This window comes from Carassius auratus, chromosome 1 (assembly GCF_003368295.1).
Source record: "Carassius auratus strain Wakin chromosome 1, ASM336829v1, whole genome shotgun sequence".
Classification (NCBI taxonomy): domain Eukaryota; kingdom Metazoa; phylum Chordata; class Actinopteri; order Cypriniformes; family Cyprinidae; genus Carassius; species Carassius auratus.
This window is the reverse complement of record NC_039243.1, coordinates 30751133-30766689: the sequence shown is the minus strand read 5'-3', so window position 1 is coordinate 30766689 and position 15557 is coordinate 30751133. Positions and strand designations below refer to the sequence as shown.

Here is a 15557-nt window from a genome sequence, read left to right as displayed (position 1 = left end):
AATTTAATTTGCGCAACTGTAAACATTAGTAATAAAAAATGTTTCCAAATCTGCATATTAAGATGATTTCTGAAGGATCACGTAATGATGTTAAAAATTAATCTTTGCATCATGGGAAAGTGTGTGTGTATGTCTATATATGTGTGTGTGTGTGTGTGTGTGTGTGTGTGTCTGTATATATGTGCATTTATGTATGTAGTGTGTATATATACATACACACACACACATATATAAACAAATATATAAAACTAATTAGTATATATATATATATATATATATATATATATAACAACTATATAATAATAGTATATTAATAGTATATAATATAATTACAACTCCTAGACAATGTTACTTTGGTAGCTTATTTTTATCTTTTATTTCAATATTTAATGCATCATAGAGTGGAAAAAGAGTGGATTTTTTTATTTTTTATTATTAAAACATAACTGCAATGTGCACAGCCAGATTTTCTCTGTAGAAGTTGTCTGTTGTCTAAGAATAGTCAGAGTGCAGTAAAATGTCTCTAGGGAAAAAGAGTGGAGGGAAAACTAGAAAAGTGTGTATGTGTGTGTTTTACCTTCAGTCTATTTTGAAATCGAGCATCATTATTAATGCTTTGGCAGTGAAATCAAAAGTGACAGCGGTTGTAGATGAGATTTTCATCTTCATTAATTTTTTTTGTGACAGGTCTGTAGTAGAAAAGAGAGATTTTGATCAAACGGTACTTATCAATGAGCAGCTTCTGCTACATAATAGCACATTTGTCTATATTAGACAGGCTAGAATGGAGAGTATGAGGAGAAAAATAAGAGAGGAATGTGGGTAGAAGCTATGGATGGAAAGAGCAAAATTGGTGAAGGAAGACGAGAGACGGAAATCAGGCCGTATACTGTAATTCACTTTAACATTGTAAGCGTACACGTCTTCGATTTATATTTCATTTACCTGCCCAAACACAGTCAGAGCATATCAGCAATATTGCATGTGAATATGGTAATTATACCTACAAGGGAGTAACACAATCCTTCATTATACTGTGCCCTTATTCCCCAACTGGCTTCAAGCTCACAGAAAGAACATCATAACGAGGTCTAATGCATATTCAGATCTCTGTATCATTCTTTCTGTTTTTTGGTATTTAGAAGTGCATGCCAGTACTCAGTGGAGGAAGTTAACCACGCAAACTGAGATGCTGTTATCATGCTAAATAAAGAAAAGCTTTAGCTAAAGATTAAAGAAGATCTTTGTAAATAATGGTTATTGTGGGGGTTTTTCCCTTATGCCTTACACAATGTTTTATTTAGAGTATTTCTATTTTTGCACAGTGATTCATCTCCACAATAACTGCTGGATTCTGGGTCACTGTCCATTTAATGGAAAAAGTCTGCTGGGGAGCTGAACTAAGGCAAAAAGACCAGATTGAGCACCATTTAGATTTGCATCCCTAATCTCTCTCAAATTCATCAGGGTGTGAACATTCAGTTTGGAGAAAGCAGTTAAAATCCTGTTTTAGTATTTTGTTTTACAAACTTAATGATTTTTGTAACCTTCCCTTCCTCATATGGATTGCAAAATGTTCTTAAACAATAGTTTTGTACCTGGTTTTCAGTAAAAATATCTAAACAATCTTGCATAATACCAAAGCAAATTTGTATAAGGAATTAAAGGAATAGTTCACCCAAAAATGAGAATTTGTTAAAAATGTCCTAACACTCAGGACATCCAAGATGTAGATGAGTTTGTTTCTTCATCAGAACAGATTTGGAGTAGTTTAGCTTAAACCCCATACATAAAGCACAGCTTGAGTCAGAAATAAAATTGTATTTTGATCTAGTTTTCTCTATCCCAAGATCCGTTTCAGTGTAATAAATGAAGAAAGAGAAGTGTACAGATTAACATATGAAAGGACACAGAAAGAAATGATGGAACAATTCTATAGATCAGATCCATTAAAAGTAGAAAATATAGAGCAAGAAAGCACTTCATACTGTTTACAATAGGATACTCACACTAGACTCCGTTCATTCAGTCAATATCACAAACTGTAAAACCGTTTTTTCAGCATCATATTGTTGTTATTCATTTTATATTTTATCATTATGCTGTAATATCTGTGCATTATTTTGTCATACTTGTGCAGCTTTGAGATTAATGCAATGAAAGAAAGACTTTGAACACAATGATTGTATTAGTTTTGTTTATGATGGTCAAACAAGATTACATATGGTAATATCTATGTTACATCTCTAAAAGTCCTATTGATCACTGTTATTTATATATTATTGCACATTTAAAGTGTCATGTGTCTTGGTGTCCTTATACGTGTTCTGCTGAAATAATCCAGTCACCAGAGCAGATGTTTGATCGGCTAATCGCAGATTTGCTTCATTTGTATTGGGTATCATATATATATATTGTGAATGTATATTATACAAAGATTCTACATTATCGAGAAAAAAAATCACATGTGAAAATGTACAGTGTACAGTAGAGCACATACTAAATACAATGGTGTTAAATTGAGTCTTAAAGTTGTAAAAATGAACCCATTTTATTCCCTTGTGACAGAATTCCTTTGATTTAATTGTAAAACCTCTGGTTATCCACACACACACACACACACACACACATGTATATGATTATTACATCTGATTGTCCAACATTCTCATGGAATACACTTCCCTTTTTTATCTTAAATACTGGAAGCTGTGTCTGGAAAGAGTGACTGACCTCAGGAGGAAATCTCACTTAAATGTTATGCATATTGTTATGTATATGTTGTAATTTGATCATGGATGATCATGGATCACTTGTGCAGAACTTGTGATGTATGATGATTGGAGGCATGCAGTTTTTTAATTATAATGAATTGCGTCCATGCAATTGTTTTTCTTATACGGTGCATATCACACTTGAGTGTAATGTTTGATTTCTGAATATTTTTGGTTATTAAACTGTAAAAGAATAATTTGGCTTGTGTTTGTGCTTTAACAAATAGTGTGAGCCAGCGCAGGTCTGCTAGGTTGATGGCTCAGCGGTCCATTAGTTATCATTGTGATTCAGGTGCAGAAGTCCAGCCTCAAACATCTGACCAAGCTCTTCCAGAGGTCATGCCCTCATGCCTCACTCCGTACCCAGTAGAAGAAAAGAGTTAAAGATGAGCTGAACCTCGGGTCAATGATGCAGCTTCATCAATGATTCATTCATCCCTTATTCCCCTCAGTGCAGTCGATTTATTTCAGGAAGACTTAAAGGGATAGTTCACCCAGAAATTAAGTTCTCTCATTATATACTAACCCTTATTTCATGAGTTGACCTGCCCATCCAGGCCTGATGGTTAATTGTAAGCAAACTTGTCTTGCTGATCTCGATGAAGGCATAGAAGAGAAATAGAGGGGGAGATGGAGAAGTGGAGGGATGCTGCAATGACCGCTGCTTATATGATTGACAGGTCTGAATGAGTAGCCTCCTCCTGAACCTACATCCTGAACTTCATATCACTCCAAACCTCAGTGTTATTTTTAACTGAGTCTAAAGATATTTGAATTTGTTTATATTAAAATTAAAGTCATAATAGGAGAATTAAAATGATGATGACCCAACAGAAAGCATCTTAAAATAATCATCATTTTATATTATTATTTTTCTCTTTATTAAACAAAATCAAAGCTGTCTAGAATGAAGAGAGGACTGGAAGAGAATGCTTGTATCTGGCCTGGTACCTTGTAACATTTCTTTATCAGGTCTTTTTTTAAATATATATATATATATATATATATATATATATATATATATATATATATATATATATATATATGTATTTGTTTGTTTATTGTTATGAAGCATATATAGTGACTCATGTTGGTTGTTAAAGGACATCAGCTGAAGCAGTGTAATATCTTGCGGATGTCACTGGTGTATATGTCTGATTCAAAGTTGATTTAAATACACACGGTTCACAGGTCAAATGAATGCATTAGAAATTTTACATAGTCTTATACTGCCCCCTAGTGGAATGCGAACAGAATATTCAGAGTTCAGTGTTTAAACGGAAGAAAATAAGAGAACTGCATATGTATCAAAGTAATTATGTAGATGGTTAACCTGATAAATCCTCGTAAGACTCAACCATTCACCTCTTTTAATTTTGTGGTATATATCGGGTGGGATGTAATGTGCTGATGTAATGTTAACCTTCACATTACATCAGCACAGTAAGTGTTCTTATCTACCTTCTCCTCACATCTTTAGTCCTGGAGAGAGAAGAAAATATTCCAGAATGCAGCAACTTTATTAGAGTTCACACACAAAGAAAAATATTAATACTGTGCATGGCTGACAGTACATCCATTTGTTTACCTCCTGTCACAAGGGTCCTACTGTTTATACACACACTGACTCAGTCTGACGGTTTGACAGGCCATTAGAACAGCAAACAGCAGCCAATTCAGATATGTTTTGTTAATATTCAGGACAGCAGGAGAATAAAAGCTTTTAGTACAATATTCTAGAAAAGAGCATCTGCCAAATAGCTTGAATGCAAATTTAAATGAACACTGTTTCAATGCCTTATAAAAATTTATAGAAAATTATTAATTTAATGGAAAATAATAGTGCATTTCAGATGCATGAATGACATTAATAAGTAAACAAAAAAGTGTATTGCTGGTTAAACATCATATTAATAAAAATCTCAAGACGTCTCTTGATAAAATTGTCACACAGATATTTGCTATTTATTTATTTTTGGTCAAAAATATGTACAATTTTCACAGTGATGTTGTGTAATGCTAAAATCACAATTTAACGTGTAGAGATAACTAAGAAAGCAAGATATATATCAGTTAAAATAAAAATAATTAAAACACCTTTGATTAATTCAACAAACATGCCATATTTTCTTATCACTCATGTCCTCTGGAACTTTAGGTATACTGCTTTGACCCATCTTGGCATTGCCATTTCAGGAGGGTGCAACACAATATTTTATTTTGAATAATTCTGACATGCTTCACACAAACAGACTCTCACTGACTGAATTTTCCCACATCCAGCAGAAGCTTAGAGATCTCTAAAGAAATATGGTCAATGCTCATGAAAAAATACTTCAAAGGCACGTCTGTGACTCTTCTTACAGAAGTCTGCAGACTTCATTTATTAGCTTTCTCCATAGGCCCCTCTATGGTATGCGTATAGCTAATGGAAAAAGTATGTGAAACCTTTGGATTTATATGGATTTCTTTCAAATTCAGTAATGTCACATGCAAATCACTTTCTCAAGGACATGGCAAAGAATTCTACGGTTAAAAATCCAGGTTACTTCAAAAAATTATATATGTGAGATGTATAATATTATTCCAGCATGGCGTTTTAGTGTGTTTGTGTATTAGAGCAGATGATCTGCGGGAAGCGGAGATGCTGGGCTTCAGAATGACAGGGCAAGACAGGACTGTTGATGTTTTCTGTGACTTTCTGCCGGGCTCAAGCATTTTTCATATAGATGATGGATCCAGTCAGCAGTTTCCTGCAAGAAAAGTGAAAAAACCATGTGGACAGACAACATCTCAGATATGAGAAGTGACAGTCTGCAATTAGATTCTAGTTCCATTTCTTTTTTTGTCACTTAACTGAGATGTCATAAACATTTCCATCACATCTCAAATTGTGCAGTGCATTCTGCAATAGCAATGATATAGTGATGGAAACTACTTTAAAAAAAAAAAGCATAACAGTAATCCACAAGTAATCCACACAACCTATAATAAAAAAAAAAAAAGTTGTGTTTGTAAGAATGCAAATTCATCAAGATGTTTCTAACTTCAAATCAGCGAAAATATGAGTCCTTTTAATGCTTTCATCAGTGAAAAATGTATTACGTCTAAATCGAGAGAAAATACTTATAAACATGCAGCTTTCCACTTGACAAGACATTAAGTGATGGACTGGAGTGGTATGGATTTCTTATTATTACTGTGATGTTTTTATCAGCTGTTTGGACTGTCATTCTGTCGGTACCCATTCACTGCAGAGGATCCATTCATGAGCAAGTTATGGAATACATTTCAAATGAATTCATGGATGGTGTGATGATTATTATTTTTGACTGAATTATCCTTTAAAAACCTGCATGAAGAGGTAAATACATAACTGAAATACTTTGCAGTAACAGAACTATTTATTTTCAAATTATTTAATAATTTTGTTTTGCACCAAAAAAGTTTCCAGAAACGTTTACCCATCGTTAGGTAAAGCTGAGGCACCATACTGTGACAAACAGCAGAGGGCGCTATTGCATCATATTTGTTATGGCCAGATCAAAACTATTTGACATATCTATCAAAATGTATTTGTGCAAATATTAATCTTTATTCTTGGCATTATATGTTGTATTGCAAGATTAAAATAGGACAGATATTCACAGAAACAAAACTGGAGTTACCAACATATTGCTCTTTTACAAAAAACACAACTTTATAACTCATTGTCATATATGAGGAAAGGTTTCCCCAGTCATTCTCAAAGGAGTACCCATCCCCTCACTCTCTTCTTTCTCTCATTTGTCATTCATCCTTTCTTTCTATACCTATAGCTTCATCAGGAGTTTCCACTTATTAAAGTTCTGTCAGGAAGACTGAAAAGTAAATTTAGCTTTGGCAAAATGCACATTACATCGTGAAGAATCCTGCTATGATCTTTAAAAATACTTTATGTCTGGTAAAGAAAAGAATGGTTTTACCTTTTGATAGAGAGTGTCCATTACAGTAGACAGATCTTTAAAAACCATTGCTGGCTGTGATTTTACATCTAAACCATCATAGAGTGTCACCATCAACCTTTTCTCATATAAATATTCCATAAAACAAAACCACAAATTGATTTCATGCTGACTTAAGGAACCACAAATACTGTCATAATGTGTAACATTTAATATTTTAGAAGAATATTTGGAGGATAAAAGTGTACATTCTTAAAGGGATAGTCCACCCCCAAAAAAAAAAGTTGTGTCATAATTTATTCAACTTAATGTCATTCCAAACTTGTGTGATTTTTTTTTGGCTCTGTCAAAGTAAGATATTTTGAAGAATACTGGTAACTTAAGCATGTCGGGTTCCATTGACTTCCATTGTATGGACAAGAAATACAATAGAAGTCAATAGGAACCAAAACTGTTGGATTAGAAATATTCCTCAAAACATCTTCTTTCATGTCGAGCAGAAGAAAGAAATATGTAAAGGGTTTAGGACAACATGTGTTTCATTCTTCTGTTGAGCACAAAATAAGATATGTTGAAGAAAGTGGATAACTAAATAGCTGATTGTGATGTTAACTTCCATCATATTCATTTTTTTTATGGAGGTCAATGGCTACCGTCAACTGTATGGTTACCAACATTCTTAAGAATATCTTCTTTTATGTTCAACAGAAAAAAAGAGATTCATACAGCTTTGGAATGGCATAAGAGTGTGTAAATGATGACAGAATGTATATATATAATTATATATTTAAAATATTTCTCCTTCAGAAATATCTCTAGAAATGTCTCCTTTCCTGCAACTTCAGAAAGATGTTGGAATTTTAAATATGATGCTTAACTCCCGAATGCATTCAGAGCATTAATCACACAATTTCAAAGTACAATGAGACACATGCTTGCAATAGTAATGGCCTTGCCATGTATTTATCTCGACACATTGACACTGGCCAACAACGTTTCATCTCTCCTTTCACCACAAGCTCTTTTCCCTCCTAAGTAATGTCTCATACTCCGCAAACTTGTGCAAATAGATTTGCATGAGTTTAACACACTGTCTGTTCATTGTAAATGTAAAGACCTTTCACAGTAAGTCTCCCTTTAGACCACCTTACAGTTAGAGAAGAGACAGACAGTGTTAGTTATTAACTGCTTTCATGACTGGAGCCATTAGCAGCGCTGCATTAAAATTGCATCATAATGGCTGGAGGCTGACAGGCTGCTGGATACATCTGAGTTCTGCTGGGGGAAGAGTGCTGGCGGGACATCACAAGCTCAAGTTTTTGAACTAACGGCATGCAGACAGCCTGCTCTCCTTGAAAAGTTTGAAGTATTTCAGTTACGCAGGCCCAGACATGGAAACTGACGATGTGTCACAACTTAACAAGCGTATACATGTTTATGAACAAGGTAAAATGTAACTATCTATCTTGTTTTTGGGTCTGATGCTAGTTCCAGTTTTTATATGTGCCAAGAAATGTTATTTATATTATTACTTTAAAATGTTATATGGTTTTACACAGAGAGAAGCAACATTATGGAGCATGCTATGAACGGCACGCCAAATACTATGTAGGCTATGCCATAGTATATACCCGACCGCAAGTATTACATTTTCCCATTGATTTTAACCAGACTTTTTTTTAAAGCATTATAAACCATAAACCAAACCAACCTGCCGCTTCTCAGCCAATCAAATTAGACGACTGGAATTTTTATATTTATGTGTTGCTTGGCCAATCAAATTATAAGAGGACCGATACTAACTGATGAATAATTATTCCTGTATTATAGTATTATTATTATTATTATATTTTTGATAATTTTGTTGATAATCATCATCATCATCATCATCATCATCATCATCATATAATGTTATTATTATTATTATTGTAGTAGTTAAAATCAGAGTCTCTATCACGTATCTTACATCCTGAACGGAGCGACAAAAATTGAATGAAAAAAAAGGGAAAAAAAGGGACTCGTTCAGATGGAATGGGTGAATGAAAGCGTCATTACCGATGACGACCACAAGGTGGCAACACACACTCCGCTGCAGTTCATCACATGTTCACACGCGTTCTGAAGATGCCCGTGGATGTCATGTTCCAACATTGTGATGGGTGCACACAGAACCATAAAAGTGCAGACCCCGACACACGAAAGCCCCGACGAGAGAACCGAGGGAAGTTGTCCGGGGCCTCACGAAGAGATGCCATCCCAGAGGAGAGACGCGCGCCACCTGAACCGCGCGGTTTATTTTGTTGATTGAGAAAAGTTTCATGAAGAAATACAATGTTTATGAATGGGAGTTTTCTGAACAGCTCTGCACTGGACCCTAGCGAGCAAGCACTTCACCGGCCGCCCTGGGTCGCTACTACTCTCGGGTGTTTCCTCATATTCACTATAGTGGTGGATATTTTAGGAAACCTGCTGGTGATTTTCTCCGTTTACAGAAACAAGAAACTTCGGAACGCAGGTGAGTTGCGCGCGCGAGCTTGCACAGGTTTGACACGCGTGTCACGTTTATTTCACATTAACTGCTGAAATGTTGCGTTTGAAGCGTGAACAGAAGAAGATAACACCAGATGACAACAGTGACAGACAGGAATCAGAAAGGAGAGCGTGCGCGCATCTCTAATACACGCTCATGTTTCACGATTCCCTGAAATTGCATCACAGGTGTTGTGTCCTAATCTGCACACCAATGTTTGCCCTTAACTGATATGTTGGACAGTTGGTATCAAGTGCAACCAAATTGCACTAAAACTCGAAATGTGTGCGTGTTTTACGCACGACTGTTTTAACAGTACTATCAAAATGAACTAAATTTTGTTATTGAATTACTTCACGCATTCTGTTTGAGAGGTGGCATCAGTGCTAGCCATAATAAAAGTCATATAGCATGAGTCATAATATATACAAAGTCATAAGTGATGTCCAGTGTAAGAGACAGTGGATTCACTGTACACTAAGATGTATTGTGTACTATTGCAAAACAGCAAGATATGATTTCAGTAAGAATATTACCACACATTTTGAGCAATCTTCATCAAATTTAAGTGCTTTTCATATCATGTCTGACAAAGGATATTTTATATTGTATTTTTAAAACCATTTTCCTGTAACAGCAACGCTTCTACATGCTTTGTCAAAACTTCTATAGGCTATATATAATATTTATTTATTTTTCGTAAGCTGCAGTTGGTGTGACCTCAGTGAAAGGTTGCAGGTTTGATCATTGAACACTTGAGGAAGGGGCATAACCCCAATTTTTAATTCTATGATTTTCATAAAAAAAAATGTATGTGCAGATGAATAATCATCTTGATGTTGTTCAAATTCAATTTCCAGTTTAATAGACATTCAAAATAAACATTTTTGTGTGTGTTTGTGTGTATGTGTGTCTGGAAAAATCCAGGTCTGAAGGGGTTAGTTGAGTTATTATGTGGAGTCCATATCTGTGTCAGCATCTGTGCTTTGGGGCTTCCCTCTCTTTTTCATCTTGTGGGATTGTCTAGGCAGGTATCTGAGTATTAAACTCGCATCTGAACCCAGAGAGGCTGTTGGGCTTTCTTAGGGAAAATGAACATGTTCTTTGGGTTTGATTGATGTGCTGTGCCCGATATATGTCAGATTATTTTGGCATTCTTAGTATGATGTGCCATGGGATTGTACTTCTTTTCCTGTCAATCACAGAGTGGGAAAATAACACACGAACAGGAAACCTGTCCAGAATCAGAATCTCAGCAGATAAGTACTGGAAAACCTGACTCATATAGACTCGTTAGAAAAACAGCAGACTCAATTTAATTAAGCTTTGACCCACATTGTGTATCCTGGCATTTTTCCAAGGTGCTCATTAGGAGCTGGACGTTTGGGAGCTACAGAAGTTTATGGAAAAGAGCGCAACCAATATCTGCGCGCTGAAGTTTGTCCCGCTCGCGAGCAGTTGGAGGCTGATTCTTTTCCAGTGTCAGTTCTTCTGCGCCTATGCGCTGACCGCTAATCGCAGAGCATGCAGCATGTGCGTCTCTAGTTCTCCAAGGGAACATGTGATTCATGTTTTTATTAATTTGGTATGACAGTTTTAATCCTCTATTCCATTTTGATCCACAACAATCAAACAAATCAAATACTGTATGCACATGCTTATGCAATACTGTATAATATAACACCAATAAACACATACCACAGAAATTGTTTCACAGGAAATGCACATTTTTGTTATAATATTAATATTTAATTCTTGAGTTATTTGGGTTAATGTTTTGATAATCTAGAAGTTATTTTATTGCCATCTAAAGATGTTGTTTTACTGGATTCCAGTGATGAAACTGGCTTAGTATTAAGAAGTATTTTAAGAGCTCAATAGATCAAATGCAAACTGATATGATAATTTCTTGGTATTTAAAAGCAATGTCATGTATTTGAATTTGTATCTCTTTTTTCAGGTAGGCTCATAAGGAAGAGTTTATTTAGTTATTAAGGTCCAATTCTCAGTATTAACTCGTTTCTTATTACCAGCATATTGGTATTAGTATAAAGCACATATTAATGCCTTATTCTACATGAGCGTATTCTAGATCCCTTAATCCTACACCATACCTAAACTTAACAACTACCTTACTAACTATTAATAAGCAGTAAATGAGGAGTTTATTGAGGGAAAACTCCTAGTTAATAGTGAATTGAGTGTTATTGACTCTTGTTATTTGGAAGTGACAGGAAACCCATGAGAAAGAGAGTGGAAGACAAGACAGCTGGAGAAATGAGAGCGAAGAGAATGCAGACTTTCTTATGGGAAGAACAGGTTAGACAGACCATGATAAGATGAAAGAAACAGACAAAAACTGTTTCAAAGACAAAGACTGACTAGGTGGTTACTGTTGAATGGATGCTGGAAAATGTCTGTAATCCATATTAGATATTTATGATCAATGATTATTTAATAAGCAAGGCCAATTAATCCAAAAAAGATTAAAATTGAGGTGTTAATCTTTTTAAATATTTTCATTTATGTTGGAGTCACACCTTAGTACCCACCCCCTCCCAGTCTGCACCTGTTGGGCTGGCTTTACATTTGAAGAAATGTATAGAAACTATAAACACACACACAGAACATGAACAATTACCACAGAGACAGCCGAGGATTTTAATCAACCAAAATCCGTCCTTTGTAATTCAGAGCGATCGAAGCAGCCAGCACCACTGCTGGACATATGGCTGTCCTCTAGTGCCAGATGAACGAGTGACCGTGTGCTGGGGAGGAGTGCTGTGCAGCTGCCTGGGTGATTGCAGAGCTCAACCGTAATCTGGGATGTCTCTCTCTTGAGTCATTGTACGTGTAGCAGGCAACCAGAGCCTTGTTTTTAGGTCACAAGAGGATGTGTGTAGTTACGGAGCGCTCTTACTGTGTGAAACACACAGGCTTTAGCACACAGCTCATGTTTACACTGGAGTGGTATTTGTACAACTGGTTCTGCTATTTGCAAAAAAAAAAAAAAAAAAAAACTTTTACCTGTGTTAAAGAGAGTTCACTGGGGATGGGGATGCTTTTGAACCTTTTTTTTTTTTTTTTTTTTTTTTACAATTACAGTGTTTTTCAGTCATATTTTTGATATGTCTCTTATGGTCATTAATGCAGATTATAATTTCATTTTTTTTGTAGATTTGACAACTGTAATTTATCATGACTGTTGTACTAGATGTGCTGTATTAGCTTAAAGGGTTAGTTCACCCAGATAGCAAAATTATGTAATTAATAACTTACCCTCATGTTGTTTCAACCGTTTTCTTCAATTATGTAATCCCGTTAATTACATAATTTTGCTATCTGTGTGAACTAACCCTTTAAGTTGTTGTCAGCGTTTTTCCCTCTGGTATTCACTATTAAGCCAGATATAATTGGTTTGTCACACTTTATTCTCTGTTTGTATTGGCTGAACGTTTTCTGGCTTGGGTTTATGCACACCGCATTATTTCATTCACATTTCTTTTTCTTTTCATTACATTGTGGTTGTGTATTATTGTATTATGTTGGTGCTTGGGTGGGAGACTGATGAAGGCTATGTACTGCAAGTGAATTCTGGGAAGGATTCGCTGTTTCTAATAAGTGTAGCCAAAGAATTATTGCAGATGATAACAGTGATATCCTTTCTGCAGACGTTCTGAAGTCTGAAAGGAATTCATTACTTGCCCAAACCCTCAGATGTGGTGTTTAGTTCTCAGTGGATGGAAATGGGTTTGCGGTGGTGGGTCTACTCCCGTTTCACTACGACTTTAAGCCATGTCCAGTGGAGAAAGGCTTCAGAAAAGACACTCTGAGGGATCTGAGATTTGAGAAAGATTTTTACACTAACATGGAAGGAGGCACAAACTGGATTATTGCTAGGTTGATATACTGAACTGTAAATATAAAGGACACTAAAAGTTTTTGGACTAGACTTAAAATGTATTTCAGAGCATTGGAAACAGAATAACAAATCAGGTGTAATTTGGAAACTGATAAACTTTGATTTTTTTTTTTTTTTTGCTTTAATGAGGAAATGTTGGCTTTGAAACAAAGATACCTGGTTTTATTTTTATGTTGTCTTAAAGGTGCATTAAGCAATTTCTGGGAATTGACATTGGAAGTGGATCAGAACAAGCACAAAAACACACGTTTAGCCAATATTTTGGAGGTTACTTGTTGTAAAATCCGTATTTAGTATCATGCTTGAGATATCTAAGAATCAGAACTAATGTGTTTCCATTAGGCAGAAGCTGAGCAAGGTTACTGTCCCATCTTGGCTCTTTAAGCTTTTACAGGATTATAGTGTGTTTCAAGGGAGGGTTGAAGTAAGAGTGCACTCTACTGTAAGAAACATCCTCTCATTTCGTGCCCCCATGAGTCTGACCCCTCTGCACATTTAGGGAAAACTTTTCAGTTCTTTCCTCATGTGTGCCTCACTAACCATATCCTAACCTTAAGCGTTTAAGAGAAAACTCAAAAGAGATTTCAGTTCAGCTGAATTTTTTATCCACTTCTAAGGACACACACACTGCTCTGTGTGAAAAATGTATTGCTTTCCTAGATAGACCTTAAAGGAATCATATACCCAAAAATGAAAGTTAGCTAAAAATGTACCTACCCTCGGGCCATCATATGTAGATGAGTTGATTTCTTCATTGCAGGATCCAAACAGCTGATAAGAACATGACAATAATCCACGAGAGGTTAGTAATCCACAAGCTTTAAGCAAGTTTGTAATAAACAAATCTAACATTAAGATGTTTTTAACTTCAAACTGTTGCTTCCAGATAAAATACGAGTCTTCTATCCATAATATTGCTTTCTCCAGTGAAAAAGTCATCTAATCTGAATCAGGAGAGTAATATACACAGGCCAAGGACCGTTTACAAGAACAGTCCAAAACGGTTCTAAACAAATTTTCTTTTCTTTTTTTTTTTTTCTGGAAGAAGCATAATTATTGATTATGGACTAGTATATTGTCCAGAAGTGACAGTTTAGAGTTAAAATGCTATAATGATGGTTTTGTCTCTTACAAACATGCAGCTTTTCTCTTCACAAGATGTTAACAGTTGGACTGGAGTGGTGTGGATCACTTGTGGATTATTGTGATGTTTTTATCAGCTGTTTGGACTCTTATTCTGACGGCACCCATTCACTGCAGAGCATCCATTGGTGAGCAAGTGTTATAATGCTACATTTCTCCAAATCTGTTCTGATGAAGAAACAAACTACTCTCCAGTACATCTTAGAAAGCCGTAGGGTGAGTAAACTTAAGGCAAAATTACATTTTTGGGTGGACTGTTCCTTTAAAACCTTCAGTCTTTTAAAAATATAAGTAGATTTTGCTCCACTACCAGCTGCACTGTTGTTTTCTTTTACATGTGGCTTTCCTCAGCAAGTACACATTTACTAATTAACAGCATGAGGAACATCACAATGGGAATCATTATCACATCCATGTGCTGAAATCTCACCATACAAATGCTGGTTTGTCATTTCTGCAACATGTTCGTGTTATTTTTTTCTGGGCTTACAGGCCCTTTCCAGTTTAGATAGGGTTATATAGGGCATTCGATCTGTCACGGTCCCCAGTCTATCTGTTCTGACCATTGTTAGCGATAATAAGCTGAGAGGTTGGTAAATTTCAGGAAGTTGGTGATGTTGGTGTTTCTGTTCTGTCACGTCCTGCTGTGCTCAAGTGTCTGTATTTGTACACACTGCTGCATCTGTATCCCCCTGTGGAGCTCAGGTGTTCTGTCTCACACACACAGATGAGTATGTACACACACACACACAGACAAAACATGTTGAGAAGCACTTCCAATTATGATCACAAATTGTGCTAAATCACATCTCTGAGTAGATGGAACAGTACACACTCGGGGGCTGAATACCGAAGCACATGTGTTAAGAGAACATTAGTTTTAAATGTCATGTTACATTATTGTGTTACTCCTAAATACCTAATTATTTATGATACATTGTTGCTTTTTATGGAAAAAAATGCATTACTTTTGCATGACTTCTCTTCCAAACAGTTAACCGAGGTGCTCTCTCATCCAGAACTTTAAAAACTTGAAAAGTTTTCATGTTGTTTTATTTTTTTGCTTTTTGACAAAATAATGAGAGATGATTCTTAAGGACTATATCAGCATATTAGAAGGATTTCTGCAGGATCACATGACAATAAAAGACAATAGATATTTAAATAGCAATAATACAATTTTATAATATTATATTATTACTGTATTTCTGATTAAATAAATACAGTCTTGGTGATCTTTAGAGAAT

At 35.4% G+C, this 15557-nt stretch overlaps 1 protein-coding gene across 1 annotated transcript in view; it reads left to right on the top strand.

Moving 5' to 3' along the window:
- Positions 1-8738: 8738 nt before the first annotated feature.
- The window catches only part of mtnr1aa (melatonin receptor 1A a), a 36782-nt gene continuing 29963 nt past the window's right edge, over positions 8739-15557 (top strand). Inside the window, exon 1 of the mRNA XM_026269590.1 lies at positions 8739-9230. Within this exon, the coding sequence (XP_026125375.1) occupies positions 9047-9230 (184 nt within the window). The 5' untranslated portion in view covers positions 8739-9046. The remainder of the gene's footprint in view (positions 9231-15557) is intronic.